Below are 19112 nucleotides of genomic sequence, written 5' to 3'. Positions count from 1 at the left end.
ACCCGCTCACATAAGCTATAGGCACAGCTGTTACACCAGTGGGGTGAAGTAGGGAAGCAGCTCAGAACAGACCACTGCAGTCTCTGGACCCCTGACATTTCCTGTTTGACCCTGGACACATGCAACAGCTTCCTTGTCGAAGATCATAGACCAGAAGGAGCAAACAAATCTCTTGGCTCCACTTTTGAGGCAGGTGTCCCCTCTCTTGATATTTCCTGTGGTCTGGGAGACACTGCCAGCTGTCTGCTCGGTTCATACAAGCAGTTTGTCTCCGGGCTGGGGGTGCAGAAGGGGAGCAGCCTTCAAGGAGCTTGATCTGGTATCAGATGCGATGAAGGAAAGGAAATTTATGCTAGGGTGTTGTGCTGTGAATAGTTAGTTATTCCTGTTAAGTCTTCAGAACAAAAATTCACCTTAATATTACTACTGACATATACCATCTTTTGTGAAATAGCTTGGATTTTAGATGTGCTTGCTCGTGTTATATGAAATAAATATTACAGCTTTTTCTGGGATGTGGGGTTTACTATACAATGCATACATACCACCTATGAGTTAAAGATTATTCATCTAACTCATAATTTCTGTAAAAACATTGATTGCTTGATGCTTTTGAAGTCATACTTTATAGTCAGATTGTCATCATTTTTAATTGTAATTAGCTAAAGAAACGGTCCTGCCTTCAACATTTCACTGGAATTGCCACTACTGTTGACAAGACTACTAAGGATTGTGTTTTGACCGTTGCTCTGTTTCCCTATTTTTTGATCTCTCCTTTTTCCAGTTTTATCTCCTTATCTAACACCCCACTGGAAATGTTGCCCTCTGGTTTTTTCCACAGCTCGGTTGTCTTCTAGCTTCCTCATAACTCTCTCCTTTCCTGCACAACTTCATCATTTCCCTTGTGTCAGGGCTTCAGTCGTGATCTGTGTTAATCCTCCTGCATCCTGAATCCAGATGATGTCCCCTACGTGCCTGGCTTGAGGATGTCTAAGCTGATAAATGTCCAAGCAGGTAAATTAGAAACTTACTGGTCCTCTCTCTGTACCATGTTTAGCCCGACCTGTTCCTTTTCAGTCCCTTTCTAGATATGTGTCTATCAGCTTCGCGTAACCAAGTGAAGATACGTGTTCCTTGTTTGTCAGCCATATTTTTTTATTCACTACTTTCTCTATCCTGCCAACAATACTTTTGTCCCTTAAGCCAGGCTGTCTGATGTTGCTTTGATTTAATTTAACCTCAGGTTATAGCCACTGCTTGCAACTTCCCCACCCCTGGTTTCTCACAGATATGCCTTCTTTCTGTTTGATTGCTATTCATGCTTCTGTAAATCATCCTCATTCCTTCTTTGGATTCTCCCTGGCAGCCCTGCTTCATGGTCACTTAGCTCCCCACCCCAGAGCTACTGAGGACAATCCCACCAAACTCACATTACCAGCACGCTGCCTACAAGGCTCCCTTCTTTGCAGTTTCCAGCTTTGTCCTTTCCTCACAGTTACGCTCTGTCCTTCCCTTCACAGAATCCTTGTGGGCCCAGACACCTTCTGCCAGCAGTGCCATCCCCTGCCTGTCAGCTCCACCACTAGCACCTGTGTCTGGTGCCTCTTTGTGCATGTTGTCCACAGATGCTTTATCCTGTGCTTTCCTGTTTGCATGGAAAACACTACTGAAGCCTAGGTCTTAAATATTCTTTTCCCCTGATATCCTTCATAAAACCCATATTTATCATGAGGTACACAAAAACTTTTCAAGTGAAAAATGTAGCTAAGTGATTTCTATGGGTAGCAGTAATGTGTTTATTTATCTTTTACTTAGAGTTAGGGAAAACAAAAACAGGAAGACAAGACTTGCAACCAGGCTTGTGACCACATTCTTACCTATGGAGCATTATTATTGCTTTCCACCATCATCTTTTTCAATTGCTGCAAATACTCTTGTAGATTCTTCTTTGTATCTTCGGTAGACCGGAAGCACTTCTGGGTTTTATCATTGTAAAAACTCTGTCTAAATTCTGAAGTTGATGACCCTGACCTTATACTAGCTTGAAAGTCATAATATAATTAACAACTATTTTGAAAGGGTAATAATAATTTTGAAAGAGTAACACCAGCTTCACATCACAACACACATTTCCAAACCCTGTTGGTTATGTATTACAGATGACTCTCTCCCAGTAAGCTTGTTTACTTATTACTTTTAAGGTTTCTGTGCTGGGAAAATGGGTTGCAAAAGAGACTGTGGGTATCATGACCTCATCATTCATATTCAAAAGAAGAACAGCAAGATTACCATAGTGCATTACTTCGTAAAATTATAACCCTGAGTAGTAATAAGATTCAATTACATCTTTTTGGCAAAGTTCTTTTTAAGAAAGTATCTGTTTCATGACTCTAGTTTATTCTTTGTCTTGATCATTGGTTAACAGTCCTCATGAGGATTTTTCATCTTCTCAAACACTGCAAGAGATAAATCCCTCTTTTCCTGTGGTCCGCTTCAGCCTTTGCATATGTGCACTTTCTAAAGCTTTAACTATTAACAGTTGTGTCTAAGAAACCTAAATTCTTTACACAGCCACAGTGCTTTATGGTGCTGGAGAACAAATGCGGACCGCACAAGGAGCTTTCTTCCCCTTTGCTCTGCCTAAGACCTTTAATGTCACACTGAACAAGAATATCCCAGTTGTTGGAACAGAGTGGTGGGTGCTGTGGGCCAAACTTGTCTGAAATGCAACGCAGATACTTCTGTGCAATCTTACATAGAGTCCATTGCAGCTACTGTTAATGATGGCAAAAGCAAAGGTAAGATAAGCAAAGGATGCTGAAACGGGTTTGCTAATCCTCCATACACACACTTCAAAATTCAGGAGATTCCTAAACCAGGTCAGATTTACCCTACAAATAAGAATGGAATAGTTTATAAGTCAATAGAGAGAGTTGAATTTTTAACTACTGTGTCAGTGTGATCTATGTTAAGGATAATACTGTGTATTACAGTTTTATTCCACAAAATAATTTCAAAGGGTGATGTAAGAGTATCCTTTTATTCTGCTTCTCATTTACTCTGTTTTCTTTTTTTTGTGTTTTTTCTAACTCTTGCCATCCTTAACTTGAGAAATAAAAGTCCACGAGGCTCTTATTTTCTCTTGGGCTTACATCTGTAGCGTTAATAGCACATACTATTCAAGGAAGGGATAGTTAATACCATGTAGGATATTAGTGGCAGAATAGGATCTAGGTAATCCTATCTCTCTATGTATTATTTTGGAAGAGATAACGATAAAACCAAATGTGGAATATTTTTGTTTGTAATGTTAGGTGATAAAATCTCATAAGAGTTTAATGGTGTGGCATTTCTGCACATTTGTTTCCTTATATCACAGTTTAAAATGAGTTCCCCTGCTATAGACTCTCAAAGGAATTTACAGTTCTCCTTTTAAGTAAGCGTTTATGCTGCTCAGCAAATCGGTCTGTCCATTGTGACTCATTCTGTAGCCTGCTCTGCTTGCCTATCTGTCCTGTATTTCCATGTACAAGCACTTGAGGTTGCCAGCATGAATATTTCTATGAACAACAAGCAGAAATGATGCGTTGGACATGGACTTCATGGAGCTTTAAATGTTTTTAGAAAGGGAAGTGTTAACATTAAATAGATGACGTTAGCACCACCACCAAGAAAGAAAGAAAAAAAAAACACCACCACAAACTCTGAAAAGCTGTATTGACTAAATCTTCTAACAATGCTCCTGATTTTCCTATATCCTGCTCTGTGTTTTTGTATGGATTTTTCATAGCACAGACATTACCCACACTGTGATTCAGTGTCTGTTCCTAGCCACGCTCTTGCATGATTTTTTAACCTGATTTCACGGGAGGAACGGGGAATGAAACACCGTAGCTCATGGTTGTCAGCAGTGAAAAATAGCCAGGAATCAGACAAACAGCTTCATTGCTGAGATTATTTCCGGGATAAAAACTCTTCCAACAGCTGTTTGCTTTGGCCACTACTCAGGTCTTTTTTTTTTTTTTTTTTAATCAGAAAAAAAAAAGAGGTTTGTGTTTTTTTTTTTAAGATGTGGGCTGGTTATTTATGTAGTCAGGAAGAGGTCTCTGCTTACAGTGTTGTGGTCTCAGAGCTGTTTTGACAGTTGGAGTACGGGGAGGTTTCATCTCTTCTCTCCCTCCTTTTCTCCCGTCCTTCATTCACTTAATGCACAGACTTGGAATGCTGTAGGAAGAAGAAAAAGTAAATTTATGAGTACTTTAATCTCAGACAGGCAGCTCTGTGGTAGTTACCTTCAAGAAAAGTTCACGCCCCAAAGGAGTGTTTACTCTTTACAGAGCCACTGAGCAGCGCGTGTGAGTGGCTGCGAGGGAGAAGGGAAGAGATGAAGGAAAAGTTTTGCTTCCTTATGAAACTCGTAATATTATTGTTTTAAGACATTTTTGAGAAGATGACTGCTACTTTTGTTTAAAGTATTTGTTCTGGAATTGCTGAAGCTGGAGTCTACCAGACTGAGGTCAGGAGCATTTTCTTTGGCAGAAAGAAGATACTTTTATAGAAGCCATGCCTGTACTTGGGGTTGCCTCCAAGCTAAGACAGCCAGCCGTAGGGTCAAAGCCTGTTCACACTGCCCTCCCGATACCCAACCTCGGTCCCGCCAGCTCGCAGCAGTACTCAGCAAAGTCTTTGGAGCTTACTGGGGCAGAGAGCTCGATGCTTTCATGTCAGCTTACATTAAAGTCAACCTGCGATTTTGGAGAGAGGAGAGTGCTTCAAGGAAAAACCCAGGAGATCGAAGACAGCAAGGTTAGTTGTAAACTTTACCTGTGGATCTCAATTCTCAGAAAATGTTGGTTTGCTCAGACAAAAAATTGATACAAACCTACTGCATGCAGAACTCCAGGGTAACTGGATAAATAGACTTTTTCTGTCATCAGGGAACCTGCATAGCAGCCCTGGAAATTTGTTTTGCTCAGTGTTGCTGTCTGAATAAATATTCTGTTTTTAAATGTTAGTATTAAATGCTTCACAGATGCATTTTCATAAGGTTCAGAAGAATCATAAGTAGAGAAAAATCATTCTGGCACCCAGTAAGCAGAGCAATGACATGACAGTACTTTAAAAAAAAAAAAAAAAAATCTTGTCTGTTTCATGTTATATTATGAAGTTGAAAAAGAGCTCTCACACCCACACCTATTCTCACAGTGAGGCTCCTTTAAAATAAAAACAAGTAGTTGATTTTCTTTTCACTTTTCAAATGATCTGGCTACTCTTGCTGCAGATCTGCTGAACCAGAACAGCTTCCCAGTGAAAAAGTACCTGTGTGTTTCTCTTCTACAAAATAGCTTCTTCCTAGTCCCTACCTAACTCTGGTTCACTGTGATTTCTTTAAAAAAGATTTGTCTGAAGTAGGATGCTACAGTGTTTTTTAGACTCCTTAGGTTTTTTTTTTTTTTCTACAGGAGTTCTTTTTGAGTCTTAATTAGCAATTTAAAACCTTCTGCTGGATTTTCTACTAGTCTTTCTGCTGTAGTCGAAAACATTTTCCATGCTTTGAACATAAGTATTAAGTCCCTTCTTGTCAGTAGTATATATTCCTGTAGATCTTTCAATCACTATGTTATGGCTGCATGTGTGGTTTAACAGCTTCAGCAAGCAGTGTTATGTGAGGTTGCTTTCCCTTGCTTTTCTACTGCTTTTGGTTTGTGGAACTGATTACCACACTGGGGTTAAACATATATTTGTAGTTGTTTCCTATCTAGTTTGAGGACACTTGAGTGTCATCAGAGTTGTTAAAGTGGCAAGATATACATAATATATGTACTTGGTTTTCCTTTGTTTTTAGTTACTGGGTTAATTCAGTATTAGTGAAGAAAGTTGGTTTTGTGGTTAAAGCATAGGGTTGGGATTTTGAACATTTGGTTTCCTCTTTAATCCCTGCCACATATTTCCCCATGAGATTTTGGTCATGTCACTTACTTTTTTCCCTTGGAGTTTTTTATGTCACGTTTTCTGTATCACCTCTCCCTGCCTTACAAAGATGATGCATTGGTGGTCTCAGACATGCTATACAGAAATATAAAGAAGGAGCAGACTGTTTATCTTTTGATTACCAGAAATGATAAACAGCCTTTTTCTATGACATGAGTGTGACATGAAGATAATAATATAACTTTGCAACACAATGCAATTCCTCCTTGCTTGCTTATTTTTAATATAAAATATTCTTTACGTTTCCTTTTTAATGTTGTTCTTTAGTGGATATTGCGTGAAAAGTAAATTAGATTTGCAAGTACTATTTTCAGAAAAAAATAATACAGTCACATTGTCTACTGAAACACATTTCTTCATTAAGTAAGCGTGCAGAAAGATATGAAGCATCTTGCCTTCAGTGGGGAAGTATTAGTAGTTCACTTGGGAACTACTAGTGATTAGCATGAGACCTAATGGGAGTCATATCCTTGCAAGGCATCTGGTCCTGAGCCCTGCTGCAGTGCTAGTGAGTAAAGTAACAAGCTAAATGGATACAAATGGTGATCCCAGTTTCCAATTTCATGTTTCATGGGCTTGAAATTACTTGTAAGCTTAGAGACTGGTTTTTAAAGAAAAAAAAAAACACAAAACAAACCAACCTCCAAAAAGCATCCTATCAGCCATTATAGAGGCAGCTGTGCACTTTTAAAGATGACCCTTAAAGAGTAAGGCCAGTTTGTGCACATGATGGTCTGAAAACCTCCCCTGGCCGCCTGGATTTGCAGAAGTGCTGAGCATTCAAGAAGTTAGTAATTTCTGCAACTTTTCTGTTTTCCTGCCTTACAAATCCAGCATTCCCAGTAAAGCTAGCCCTTTGCCCAATTTTCTTCCAAGCACGCTTTTCTGAAAGATACACTTTTGTTTACCTTTTAAGCAAGTTTCATGAATTCATTTTGCCAAAGTAGTTTGGGCTATAAGATGGGCGGTTATGATGAAGAAATTATCTTTAGCTCTTTCTTACTAGTCAACTTCCAAGTATCAGCCTGAAAATATTGAATGTTCTTTTTCTTCATCAGTGATGGAGATCCATGTCACCCTGTTTCTCAGTGCCTTGTAGCCTCAGCAGTATGTCCAGGTCATTTAAGCAGTAGTTCTAAGCACAAATTTGAGGGAGTTGCTAGAGTTAATGTCTCTTCAGGTTTGCTGAGCAGATGCAAGCTCTGCATTACAGATTGTGTTGTCCCAAAACTCGACCATTTGTGACTGCTGTTTCCAATAGAATTTTGGTTGATTTCTTTGGTTAGCAAACATATTAATCAAACATGGTATTCCTATGTGACTCTGTGGTATACAGTGCTGTACATTGGGAATGTTTCATTATAGCAGTGATCAGATGAAAGGTCTTTCAATCAAAATGTAATTAATACCTAGTCTGAGTTTCCAACTGAGAGTAAAATCTGCCAATGTAACATGCCATTGTATGCTTGTGTTTTATCATTGGATATAAGGCAGCACTGGGTTTTGAGGGAAAAATGATGGCTATCTATCTGCATAAGACAATGGAACATAGAAATCAATCATCTGGTTAACTTTTTCCCTTGGCTGCTGGATTGCAGCCTTTAGCATTGCTGTATTTAGTATTTTACATACGCTGTGCTGTGGGTCACCAGCCCTCTCATCCTGTCTGGAAGGCACTTTGATTGACACATGTAGTCACTGTGACATACATATCCTGTTGCTATCTATAAGTGCTAAGGATTCCAAGATAAGTTTGGGTTACACATGTCAATACAGTAGGTCATTGCCACCCAGCTGTTTCCTGTATGGCCTTCAGTCTCCCCACACCTGATTGTTTGAGACTTTTGACTCGTGTGTTGGCTTTCTCACACAACTGCCTTGCCAAGCCTGGTTAGGAATACAGCTGCAAACATCAGCTCTTTTTTCCCTGAGTGCCTCTTCCATCTCACCTGATTTTGCTGCACTTGCCCATGTAGTCTTGGTTATTTCCTCTTTTTTTGTGGACATGATGCAGTTTGAAATTTAATAAAAAAGGTATTACTATTGTAATAGAAACTGTAGTAGAAAAATTTTGAGGTGATTATTTTCAATTTTTTCCTCATTGGATAGAACATAGTTAGGCCTAAGCAAATAGTAAGTTGCTAATGATTTAAATTATTCTGTGTGTAGTTTATTCAACTACACTTTTGTTCAAAATTTTTGTAATTTGTGTTTCGGTACCTAAGTCACATACAGGTCCATCTGCTTTCTTGCTAAACCCACTAATGTTTAAACTGACTGCATGAACACTTATGATGTGAATAGTCATGCAAAATATTTGGACACAAGCATTCAGAGCACATTCTTTTTCCCTGAGTATCATATAGACAAAAGTTTATTCCTATATGTATATACAGGAAAGGAATCCAGCTGCTGGATTCATGAGGTGAAATGCTGGCTGTCTTTGAAGCAGATGGAGTTTTGCTGTTCAGTTGGACCACAGAGTGTTTTTGTGCAAATCTGTGTCTGAAAACACCAATACCTTTTGTAATATTTTTCTGACTGTGGGTACAGTATTACATATATTTCTGTGCTGCCACTTTTATACTGCTTGCTAAATTAATGAAAACAAAATTATTAGATCATGTTAGGCTGGCTTGTGATACTGTTCTAGTTATACAATGGGCTATTAAACAGTAACAAAATAAAAAAAAATATGAAGTGAAAGTGATACTGTAGAAAGGTAAATGAAGCAATGGCTTAAAACTAAGGACCTAAGAAAGAACTTCTTTGCAAAACCAACTTATTTTGGTCACTCAATGATAACTCTGTACTATAGTGACCTGTAGCAAAATGGCAATAGCATTTTACTCCAGGTCACCATGATTGATTTCAGCTGCCCTCACACATTTGATGGTGCAGTTGCAAAGGCACTGCCACTAATCTCTGTCACAAAGCTGAGGAGCTGCTAGGAGTCAGCACCCCTGCTAGACATGCTGGTCTTCTGGCCTGGCATCCTGGGGCTGCTCCTTGCAGTGCTCTGCTTTATGCTCCCAGGGTTTTCCTCCCATCATCAAACTTCCTTCTTTCAAGAGCTCTGCACCATCATTTATGCTTGCAAACTGAATTTTCTCTGAGCTGAATCTGATATATTAATTGTACTGTTTTGGTTATATGACTTGGACGATAAGATTTTAGCCTTCTTTCCTGAGTTAATTCATTCCTTTACTGTCATATTATCTTATTTCTTATTTTTTTTTCTTTCTTGTTTTCAGTTTCTCTCTGTCCATGCTATCTGTCTGCTGCTGTCTGCTTTATCTGCTTCTTCCTTCCTGTTGGCAGACATCTTTACGGGCTTCTGCATATGACTTATTTTTCTTTGTATCCACTAATCAAGCCTTCATGTCATGGCTGCAACATTTTTCATATCACTGTTCATTATTGGAAAGCGCTAGTCAGGCTCCACGAGTGATCCTGTACACATATGTAAACCTAAAACTTTTCTAGATACTTGTGTTGGGAGTTTATATGAAGATTCTTGTAGGATGGGGATACTAGAATTCAGAGGATGAATAGATGGTAATTTGTGTTCTCCCTTAGAGGGGTCCAGCCCCACCAAATTCATAATTAAACAGTTTAACTTGGATACAGAAAAGTCTCAGGGGAACTTGGGAAATGGGTTTGCTGCAAGGTCTTCTAGAAAAGATGACAAAGAATATGATGTGTCTCTAGAATATGAAGAAGTCTCTAAATCAGCAGAACAGGCAATAATAGATGTGCTTTACCTGGGGAGCATAGCCAACAAAGAATGGGGTCTGAAACAGTTGTACCAGGTGAACATCATTAGAGTAATTGAAAATGAATGTCAGTGTCACAAAACAAAGTTTAATACTTTGATGTGGTGAGGAAAAAACACATACTGCTGCTGTTAAAGTGACTTTTGAGGTCCATTTCTTTTAGTATCATACTATTGCATCTCAGTCATGATCTGAGGTCTTCCAGTGTCATTCAGTCAGCCCTTTTGCAGTAGGACATTTAAATGAGCATGGAAACTTCCCATTTTTTCTTCATCAATTATAGCAGTTTGTTGGTGTTGTAGTAACTTCTGTCCATCACCAGACACCAGACTTGGAGGACAGCTAGGCTCCTCTGTCCAGATAGATCTCAAGACAAATATTTTTGCTTTCAGTACTTGGGTGGGGCTTCTAATCACGCCAATGGGAGTACTGTGCACATTGGAAAACCAGATGTGTGCCATGAACGACTTCCATATCTTAATCTTTCCTTAGCTAACCCTTACACATCATTCACTTTGGTTCTGTGTGATCTCTCCCAAGCAGAGCATCTGTTGCAATCCCACATCTCTTTGACCTTTCAATTTTTTTGGATATCTTTTTGTTCGGTCTCTCAGGGCCAAGCTCCACCAAGTTGCTTGACATGCCGAATCTAGGGAACATAAATAAATGTGGGTTTTTTCCCATTTTGTCATACCCTTCCTTTTCTCAGTGCTAGTGCATTGTAGATGTCTGCCTTGTGGGTTGGCAAGAAAGGAGGCTGCTCATTGTGCCGAGCACTACGGCCAAGGCAACAAAAAGGGCAGCAGAAGCAGCCAGAGATGCCTGTTTTCTCCCCATAGTGACCGCTAGTGATAGGAAGCCAGCATCATTTCAATAGCACTGAACTAGCTGCCAGAAATTTCAGTCTGCACTGCTGACACCTGGGACTATGCATGTTTCAAATTCACACAGCCCCAGTGAAGCCAGGACAGTTGGCAGAAGTTCAGATTGTCAGCAATTTCAGCTTCTTGCCTTGTGCTCTGAATTATTTCTTTATCAAACAGATAACAGTGTCTTCAATCTGCTTTATGTATCCAGCACCAATGTCTATGCCACAACTGATTTAAGAGCCTCATGCTGTATGAACTTGGAGTCAACTTTACTGTTACATGTTTATTTTCTAATCATCTCTACCAAGCACATTTTTACATAGTTGAGATCAATGTATAGTAACACAACATGCAACTCAAAACTTTTGTATTTATGAGCAAATTGTATTGAGTGTAGGTTAAAAGATGCTTTTTGTTTGTAATTTGTAATTGGGATCAATTACCAACCTGAGCTTAAGACTTCTGCCTACCTTTCTACTGCATCGTTTTATTTCTCTCACAAAATAAGAATGTAGAACTCAAAATATTTCATATTAATCTGTGTTGTGACCTGGTTTTAGGCATCAGTAGAGAACAATTACTCTTTACTCTTTTTGCATTGCATCTATGCCTAGGGAAGCTGCTCAGGGTTTTCCTGACCAAACAACTTTTCATTAAAAAATTCCTTTCCTTGAAAATGGGAGTGTGTCTGAGTGTTGATGCATCAGCAGAGCTCCAGAACCTGAAGCAACCCAGCAACATTTGCTTGGTATAATACCCTTGCAGCCCCTTGGGCTAATCTGTTCTCCATGATCATAAGTGGAGATAAGTGGTCTACATCTCTTGATAGAAATAATGGTCTTACATTATACCTCGGGAGGTTTCAGTTAGGCTGTAGTAAAACTTCCCAGCAGTAACAATAGTTAAACAGAGGAATGTTTTGCATGCAGAAGGTATAGTACCTCCATCACTGGAGATTTTAAAAAACACATGCATGTACACCTGCCATTCATAGCATTACTAGCACTGATCCTGCCCCATGCAAAGGACTCGATAGCCATCCTGATGGTCTTCTCTTTTTCTTTTCTTGTTCCTTGGTTCAGCTGAGTGCAAGTCTGTGTTAATGAAACCATGCTGCTCTGAGAAACTGAGCCTTGTGGCCCACAGTGCCATAGAGGTACAAGGACTCCCTTTGGAGACAGCTTTGCTACCTTAGAAAAAATGCCATTGTACGGTACGGGTGTTTCCAGAGGCATTTCACTGAAGTATTGCAGTTCCAGTTAAGTTTCCTGAAAGCACAGGTAGGGTGTCATTGGAAACCAGCCAGCTAGTTCCTTGCTAGGAAACACTCATTTCCCTGGCATATAGGATATCAGTATTGGAGTGCCCTCATGACTCAAGATCCTGTGAGGTCTGGCAGTGGAATGACTCTCAGGGACTCAGTTCTTTGCTCTGTAACAAGGAACACAGAAGTCCTATGAACCGTATTTAGTTCAGGGCTCTCAGATCCTTGAAAAATCCTTTCAGGAGCACTGCAGTGAGTATTTCAGCTGGCTGCATTTTGTAGGGGCAGTACAGACTGCTCCCTAGAATATGGGAGCGTCCCAATGCACCCAGCAGTGAGGAGTACCACTAAGATTATGAGGTTTGGTTCAGCTGAAAACCATTTCTTCCCTCAAGTAAAAACATATGAGAATGTCCTTTCTGTTGATTTTTTTCTGAGTTTCAACCAGACCTTGATCCTAGAAAATTTTACTAGGTTGATGCCTTATCGTGACAGGTAGTGTGCACACACACAGAACTTAGTTACAGCCTGACAGAAGGTATGGCTGTGTTACACGGACTGTAGGAGAAAGGAAAAATATTAGCCCTGCTGTGTAGAGAGAAAGGAGAGATTAAAGGGGAAATGGATGATTTTCCCACAGTCAGGCTGGGACTTTGTGGCAGGACTAGAAATTTCAAGTCATATATATCTTGAGTCCCAGTTTCCACATCATAACCACAAGCCCATCCTTTGCCTTTTCTAAAGGATCATTTAAGAATAAAACATCCAGATAATGAGTTATTTTTCCTGCTTGCTTCATAAGGACACTTTTGAATGATGGCTAACACCAGTGTGGGTCCAGCTCTGAGCTGGAGGTGGAATTTTACTCCAGGAGCCACATTCTTTGGTTTTGATGTGTCCAATCAACACAGATTGATTTTTGTGGAACAGTATAGGTTATCAAAAGTCCTGTGTGCAATGCTATTGATAGGCTTTTAACTTATTAAATATGATGTGGTAATCATTAATAGTTACAGAATAAAAGCAGGCCTCTTTTAAGGAGACATTATGTTTTTTGGTCCTAATTTCTGCCTTCGAACACACTGCCCAGCTTCTTTGTAGCTGAAACTCTTGTATTTAGTGAATAGTAAGGGCATCAATTGCAAATGAGAACTGCTAATTTTTTTTAACTATGTGTTCATTTTGGTCTAGGTCCACTGTCCCTTTTTCTTGAGTACACTAATTTTTTGTTACACAGTTTTTCTTGCACTTGCATACAGGGCACGCAAAGAGTAGTTCATTTAAAGCAGCTCTGTGTTTCACTTTGACCTGATTCACAGGATGTGGTCTTGGAGGAAGCTCATGCCTTAAACAATAGCCTTTTGACAGCAAGAGTGTTTGGGGATTAAGCTGAAAAAGGAGGAAACATCTATCTATTCTCAAACTTACTAGTGGAATATTTTGTGTGAATCTTCACTTGCCCGTGATGTTTTTAAGGTCACAAACCATTTTTTTTTGGTTTTTTTTGGTTTTCTTTTTTTTGTTTTTACTGGCAAGAGGACATTGGCCGAAAGATAGTGTAACTTATTTAAAATTCAGAAAAGGAATGCAGAGTGTTTTGTCTGGTAAATGCAAAAGGATAATTCCCCTGTGTAAGATGTGCAGATTTCTGATGGCTTTTGGTGTATGTTCTGTGTAAACCAAGTTGAAAGAACTTTGAAAATAAGCAAATCAAAGGGAAGCATAATTTTAAAGTGGTTAGGGCTGGATTGTAGTATTTCTGGATATATAAACTGAGAAGGTGCCAGCCACTAAACGTCTGTACTAACTCTGCATAAAACATGAGAGAATTTAACCAAGTATAATATTAGTATTGTCCTAACCTACTTCCAGCATGACATTTGGTCTGACTTATCTTTGTAGTTATGTTTATTTTCCTGTAAACCCTCCTTTACTGCTCTGCTCCTCTTAATACACCTAAAAGCATTTCATCCTTCTATGTATCTATCAACAGTAGTTCAAAATATTTTATTCAGGTGAAAGTCTCCAATTAGTGAATTGCAGCAAATTTGAAAAGCTAGAACAAAAATAGGTGTTGAGGTCTCTCTTCTATTTTCCATTTCAAAATATCTCCCTTTGACAATTTTAACACCTGGCTTTGTATCATGTTGATGCTGTGTTAAACTCCAAAAGATTTGGCAGTGAAAACTTCCTGTTGTGCGTTAGGATTTGATTTACAGGGCATGTGTAAAACCATCACAGCTTAGTAATCAGAGTGGTCATGCACAGAACGATGACTTCCTAGCAAGTGTTGTAAAGCTTTTGACCACTTACATTAATCAGGAAAGGCTGCATGGCTCATACATATTTAGGGTGAGTAAGACATAAGTCAGGGTGCAGGACTTTTACTCACCACTACAATGATGGGATTTCCTGGCAACACATCTATGGAGTAAACAAGCTGTTTTCTTTCTTTTGCTTTTTGTTGTTGTTTTAGGATTGGGTTGGGTGGGGTTGGTGTTTGGTGGTGGTTTTTTTTTTTTTTTTTTGGTTTGTTTTGGTTTGGGTTTTGGTGGTGGTGGTTTTTTTGGGGTTTTTTTTTGTTTTTTTGGGGGGTTTTTTTGTAAGCTGTCTCTGTAGTGGAAATAAATAGGCATTAAGTAAGAATGTGAAATAACAAATAAAAGTTCAAAAGGAGTTTAGAAATTTCCTCAGCTGATCAGTCTGCCTGCTTTAGTCATTGCTGGCCAGCTCACCAGCCAGAGACAGTGCTGGAAGAGCTGAAGGAATCTGTTTCTTATGAAGGAGCGGCACAAATCTGAAAGCTTGAGAGCTACAGGTTCAGATTTGCTTTTGAAATGCTTTGAGAGGGAGTAGGGCCTAGCGATTCACATGGGAAGCCACAACCTTGTTTTACTTCTGGCTTCTATCAAGTACCTCCTTGAATTCAGCTCATATCTGAAATGGTAATAATGCCATTATTTTAAAAGTTGCTTGGCAGCTAAGTAGTATTTAATTTTATTTTTTTAATACTCAAGATATAATCTAATTAGCTACTTTTTAAAATGTCACTGAAGTTACTCTGAATGGCCTGAGAAAAAGCGATCTTTTTTACCCAATCATTTACTGCTGTTAACAGCTTTTTATCTGTCAATTTAATAGCGCACCCATTTTTTGTTCTTGCTTGTAATGAGAAGACACAGTAGAAGGCATTTTATATACAAAGTGCATTTTTTCCTGTGTAAATTTGTGATCCTGGAAGGTAAGGAGAGAATAACAGCATCTTCACTCTTTTCTTTACCTCACTGCAGTATCACGCTGAAGACTGGTATGGTTCTGCATTATTAGCTGAAACCTAAGAAGTAGGTTCTATTCTCTAAGATGAGAAACTATGTGTAGTGATTGACACTCAAATGTTCTGTTCATAGGTGATGCCATCTCCAGATGCGTTTTTTTGAACACAGTCTTATTTGCAAAACTTTTAGATACAGACCACTCTCAAGCAAGACCAAGGTTTCTTTAGCTAGGTGTCTGCAATGGGTTGGTGGTTGTGTCACTGATGAATGAGGGCAAAGAAGCCCTCCCAATCTGGGACAGCTATATCAGCCACAGCCTTAAAGAGTTTTGGTGTATAAGGCAAGCTATTAGCACAAGGGAATGGGGAATAAAAGAAAAATATGTGGAAATGAAAACAAGGCTTTCTTCCCAGGGCCCCACTGTGTCAGTGCAGGATTTTTCGAGTTACTCTGCCTCATTTGTGGACATGATGCAGGGAAGATGTAGAGTTGTGGGGGAAGCTAAAAAAGCAAATCAGATTAAATTCCAGAGAAGGGAACACACAAAACTGAGCGTATTGGGAACTGGTGTATTGGACTAAAGATTGTCATTCAAAAAAAAATACTTAGAGGGGATTTGGCAACAGAAAAAGAATATAATACAGGAGATTCAGATCAGCAAAAGAGATACTGGAGAAGTCAGACTCCCTAAAAGCAAGAGGATTAGGGACATATTTGCATCTATGGAAAATCTGATCCTTTTTCTCCTGAACATTGGAGGTGATCTCATTTAATGTGAGAGAAGTTGTAAGACCTCATCGTGAAATACTGAGATAAATGCCAGCAAAGGCAGAGTGATAGTGGTCATATTTCAGTCTGAAGAGACAAAAGTTTCCTTCACTTCCCATTAAACATTTCAGCTTGGATGACAGTAAAGTCCGCATTATTTACAGTAATATTTACTCAGATGTATACATGTCTTTAAGGGTCCGAGCAGCCTTTGCAGAGTAACCTGGGATTCGCAACACAGTTCTGACATAAACAAGTTCTTGTGTCCTGATTGATTAGAAAGAAATATTGTGTGTTTTGATCAAGCCCTAAATTGGTGGCATTCCCAAGAGTTGGACTTTTGGAAGGTGATTATCGGTTCCTATTGTATCAGCAAACCTGTACTTGTAATTTCATGCAAAACTCCCTGTAGATGCAGTAGTTAACCTGAACTGAAGGCTGAGTGGAGGCTTTTTGCAATGTGTGCATATTGCCACCATTTCAGAGCAACAGAAGATTTTGGACCTTTTGGAAAAGTTTGGGGTATTGCTTCATGTAGTTCCACTATGTGGAAAAGTATAAGAAACAGGTAATTCCTGAGATGACACCCTTGTCTTGGTATGACTTGCCTGGTTCTATCACTGGCTGTGTGATAATACAATGATTTTTTTAGCACTGAATCATTTTAACAACAATATGCAAGCAGACACTTTGTTACAAAATAAGAAACACTAAGTGCAACAGCTCTCTTCTACAACTACCTTTGATTATCTTCATTAGACTTTAGGAATTATGATATTTTAACTAATACTTGATACAATTGCAAGTGGAGATTTAAGGACTGTGTAAGGCAGCATGATTTCACAGTGCTTTTTCATTTGTCAGATCAACCTGATGTCTTCATTTGAGTCAATCTGTGGGGTTTGTCCTTAACAGTTAGTTAAACTCTTCAGAAGAGCTATTTAACTAATAATTTTTGTGCTCATCTACTTCAGTTCTTTCTGCAGTTGCTTTTAGAATACTTTCAGCTGTGTTACAGTGTGAGAAGCATTGGTGTGCCCTAACTTTTCCAGAGCAGCAGGACACAGATTGGAGTGGAGATGACTGAAAAGGTTAAGACAGCAAAAGCTAATAATTGTCTGAGTAGATTACTATGGCTTCTCTGGCTTCTCTAAAGCCACTGTGAGGTTTCATTTTTATAGCACAAAGATAATAAATGTAGGTTTAGCATTTTGGCACCAGTGTTGCATCCTACAGTGACTGAAACCACTGTACATACTTAGTTTATGGTACATAATAAAGATATAGGTGGCTAGGTATGCTCATACAAAGGTACCTGTTGGCATTTGTCTATTTATTTACAAAAGTTTACAGTGTACTCAATAATGTATTCTTTAAATATTGTGGAAGGTGATTAGGAGATATATTTAAATGAGCTACACACTTTAGTATTTTTTATTGATACATGTGTACCATAGGTCACATACTTTACATACCTGTATTAATACATATTATATATGTATACATATATACACATGTATGTTAACTTTTTGGTGAAGGCTTAGGTTGGAATTACTGCCCATAGTAATAAAAGTGAGATGTACAACATATCTTTTTGGGTTTTGTTACTTGTAGAATTGATTTATATGTTCAATACTGAAACAGGCAAAAACAGCAGAAGCACTGATCGCTGTGCTGTTTATATGGTGTATCTCAGTCAGTGCATCCACAGCACTCTTAACAGCAGCTCAGCAGCCAAATTCCCAGTGGCAGGCCAGGGACTGCATTGCCTCCCCCAGTTCCTCTGGGGTGTGAGGGTGCCTCTGCAATGTTGAGGAGACCAATGCAGAGATGGTAAATAAAGTGTTTAAGTTATTGAAGAGTCAGTTTCCAAACAGATTAGAATTTGTTACCCTGTATTTTTATGCTTCTGCAGTTCTCTGCTTTTATCACCTTTCTGATGTCCTTAAGGAGTTGTCTGTTGTTTGCTCCATCACTTTAAATACTTCATATTAGAAACATGGCAAAACCAGCCTTCTGAATCAGAACTCACTATACTCTTGTTGAAATCGGTAGGGGTTTCTCCATTTACTCACTGGAATAAGAATATTATCCCATTTCATTGTGGTTAGACAATCTGTAACCTCTTACATTCTCACAAGATAGATTTTCAAGCCATACAAGCCATTACTTCTTCCACAAATCGGCATGGTGTTCTTTAAACAAACATCATCCTGTCATGGAGGGTGTTATGTCTGTAACTTGTTCTCATTACTCTGCTGTATTGAAGTGAATCTAATGTCATGATTAGGTAGGCAAGTAAAATAAAATAGCAAATAAATATATTCTGTTATCATGAAAAATAAGAAATGTCTTGCTTTAAATTTTTACATTTGTTCCTTTTGAAATGCTTCATAGGCATGTATTTGTTCTTCGAGTATTCCAGCCTCAATCAAAGCCTAAACTCCAATAAGATACGCGCTTTAAAATCTGTATACTCAGGTTTCTTCTAAACTCAAGAAATCCATCCAGTAGTTCATTAGTAACCATTGGGCATTGCCACAGAGTGAAGTTTTTTTGAGAAATTGGGTTAACATCTCTGCCAGACTTTCTGTAACAAGCTTTTACAAGTAAGCTTGAACAGAAACTGCCACTGCTAGTGCCGCTTCTTGGGGAGATCAGTTTATCTGTCGGTGGATGTATTGATGTACTATTCCCTATTTGCTTGGGTCACACAGATGGTATATCCATTACTTTGTGTGCACCTTGCTGCTGCTCATGTGCACAGCTACAGCCTGTGTTACGGCCCCTAGCACTGTATGGGGAGACAGATTCTCAAAATAAAATGCAGTGCATTGTAGGTCCAGGACAAAGGCCTCATATTTGGGAATGTTAGGTTATATTGGTAACCTGAGCTGGTTTATGCCAGATTACTGGTATTTTCTGATAATCTGGTAATACGAGTTTTTTATTCATGGAAACTATGATTTTAAAGGGGAAAAAACCCACCTTTTTTTGCATGGAAAACACTCAGAAAGAATTGTTTTATGAAAGCCAAGCTTGTTACAGAAAAAATAAAACTCTTCCCATCTCTTTCTTTTCTTGTATTCTGTCTGTCTAGATGGCCTATAGAATTTGGCTAATTAAAAAATCCCCAAATATTTATGTTATGCTTGTTGCTGAAGTATTT

The 19112-nt window shown here is 38.8% G+C and overlaps 1 protein-coding gene across 7 annotated transcripts in view; it reads left to right on the top strand.

Moving 5' to 3' along the window:
* NAV3 (neuron navigator 3) overlaps nt 1-19112 on the top strand; it is a 414503-nt gene that overhangs the window by 136975 nt on the left and 258416 nt on the right. For 3 of the 7 annotated variants that reach the window (XM_056340406.1, XM_056340405.1, XM_056340404.1), the window contains exon 1: nt 4139-4806. The exons of 1 other annotated variant lie outside the window; for it this stretch is intronic. In XM_056340406.1, coding sequence (XP_056196381.1) covers nt 4564-4806 — 243 coding nt within the window. In that variant the 5' untranslated portion in view covers nt 4139-4563. Of the gene's footprint in view, nt 1-4138; nt 4807-19112 lie in introns of those variants that run through there. 3 more of the 7 variants (XM_056340411.1, XM_056340410.1, XM_056340407.1) reach the window with 1 other exon arrangement.

Source organism: Falco biarmicus, chromosome 5 (genome assembly GCF_023638135.1).
Source record: "Falco biarmicus isolate bFalBia1 chromosome 5, bFalBia1.pri, whole genome shotgun sequence".
Classification (NCBI taxonomy): domain Eukaryota; kingdom Metazoa; phylum Chordata; class Aves; order Falconiformes; family Falconidae; genus Falco; species Falco biarmicus.
The sequence above is the reverse complement of the archived record's forward strand: the minus strand, read 5'-3'. Positions and strand labels throughout refer to the sequence as shown.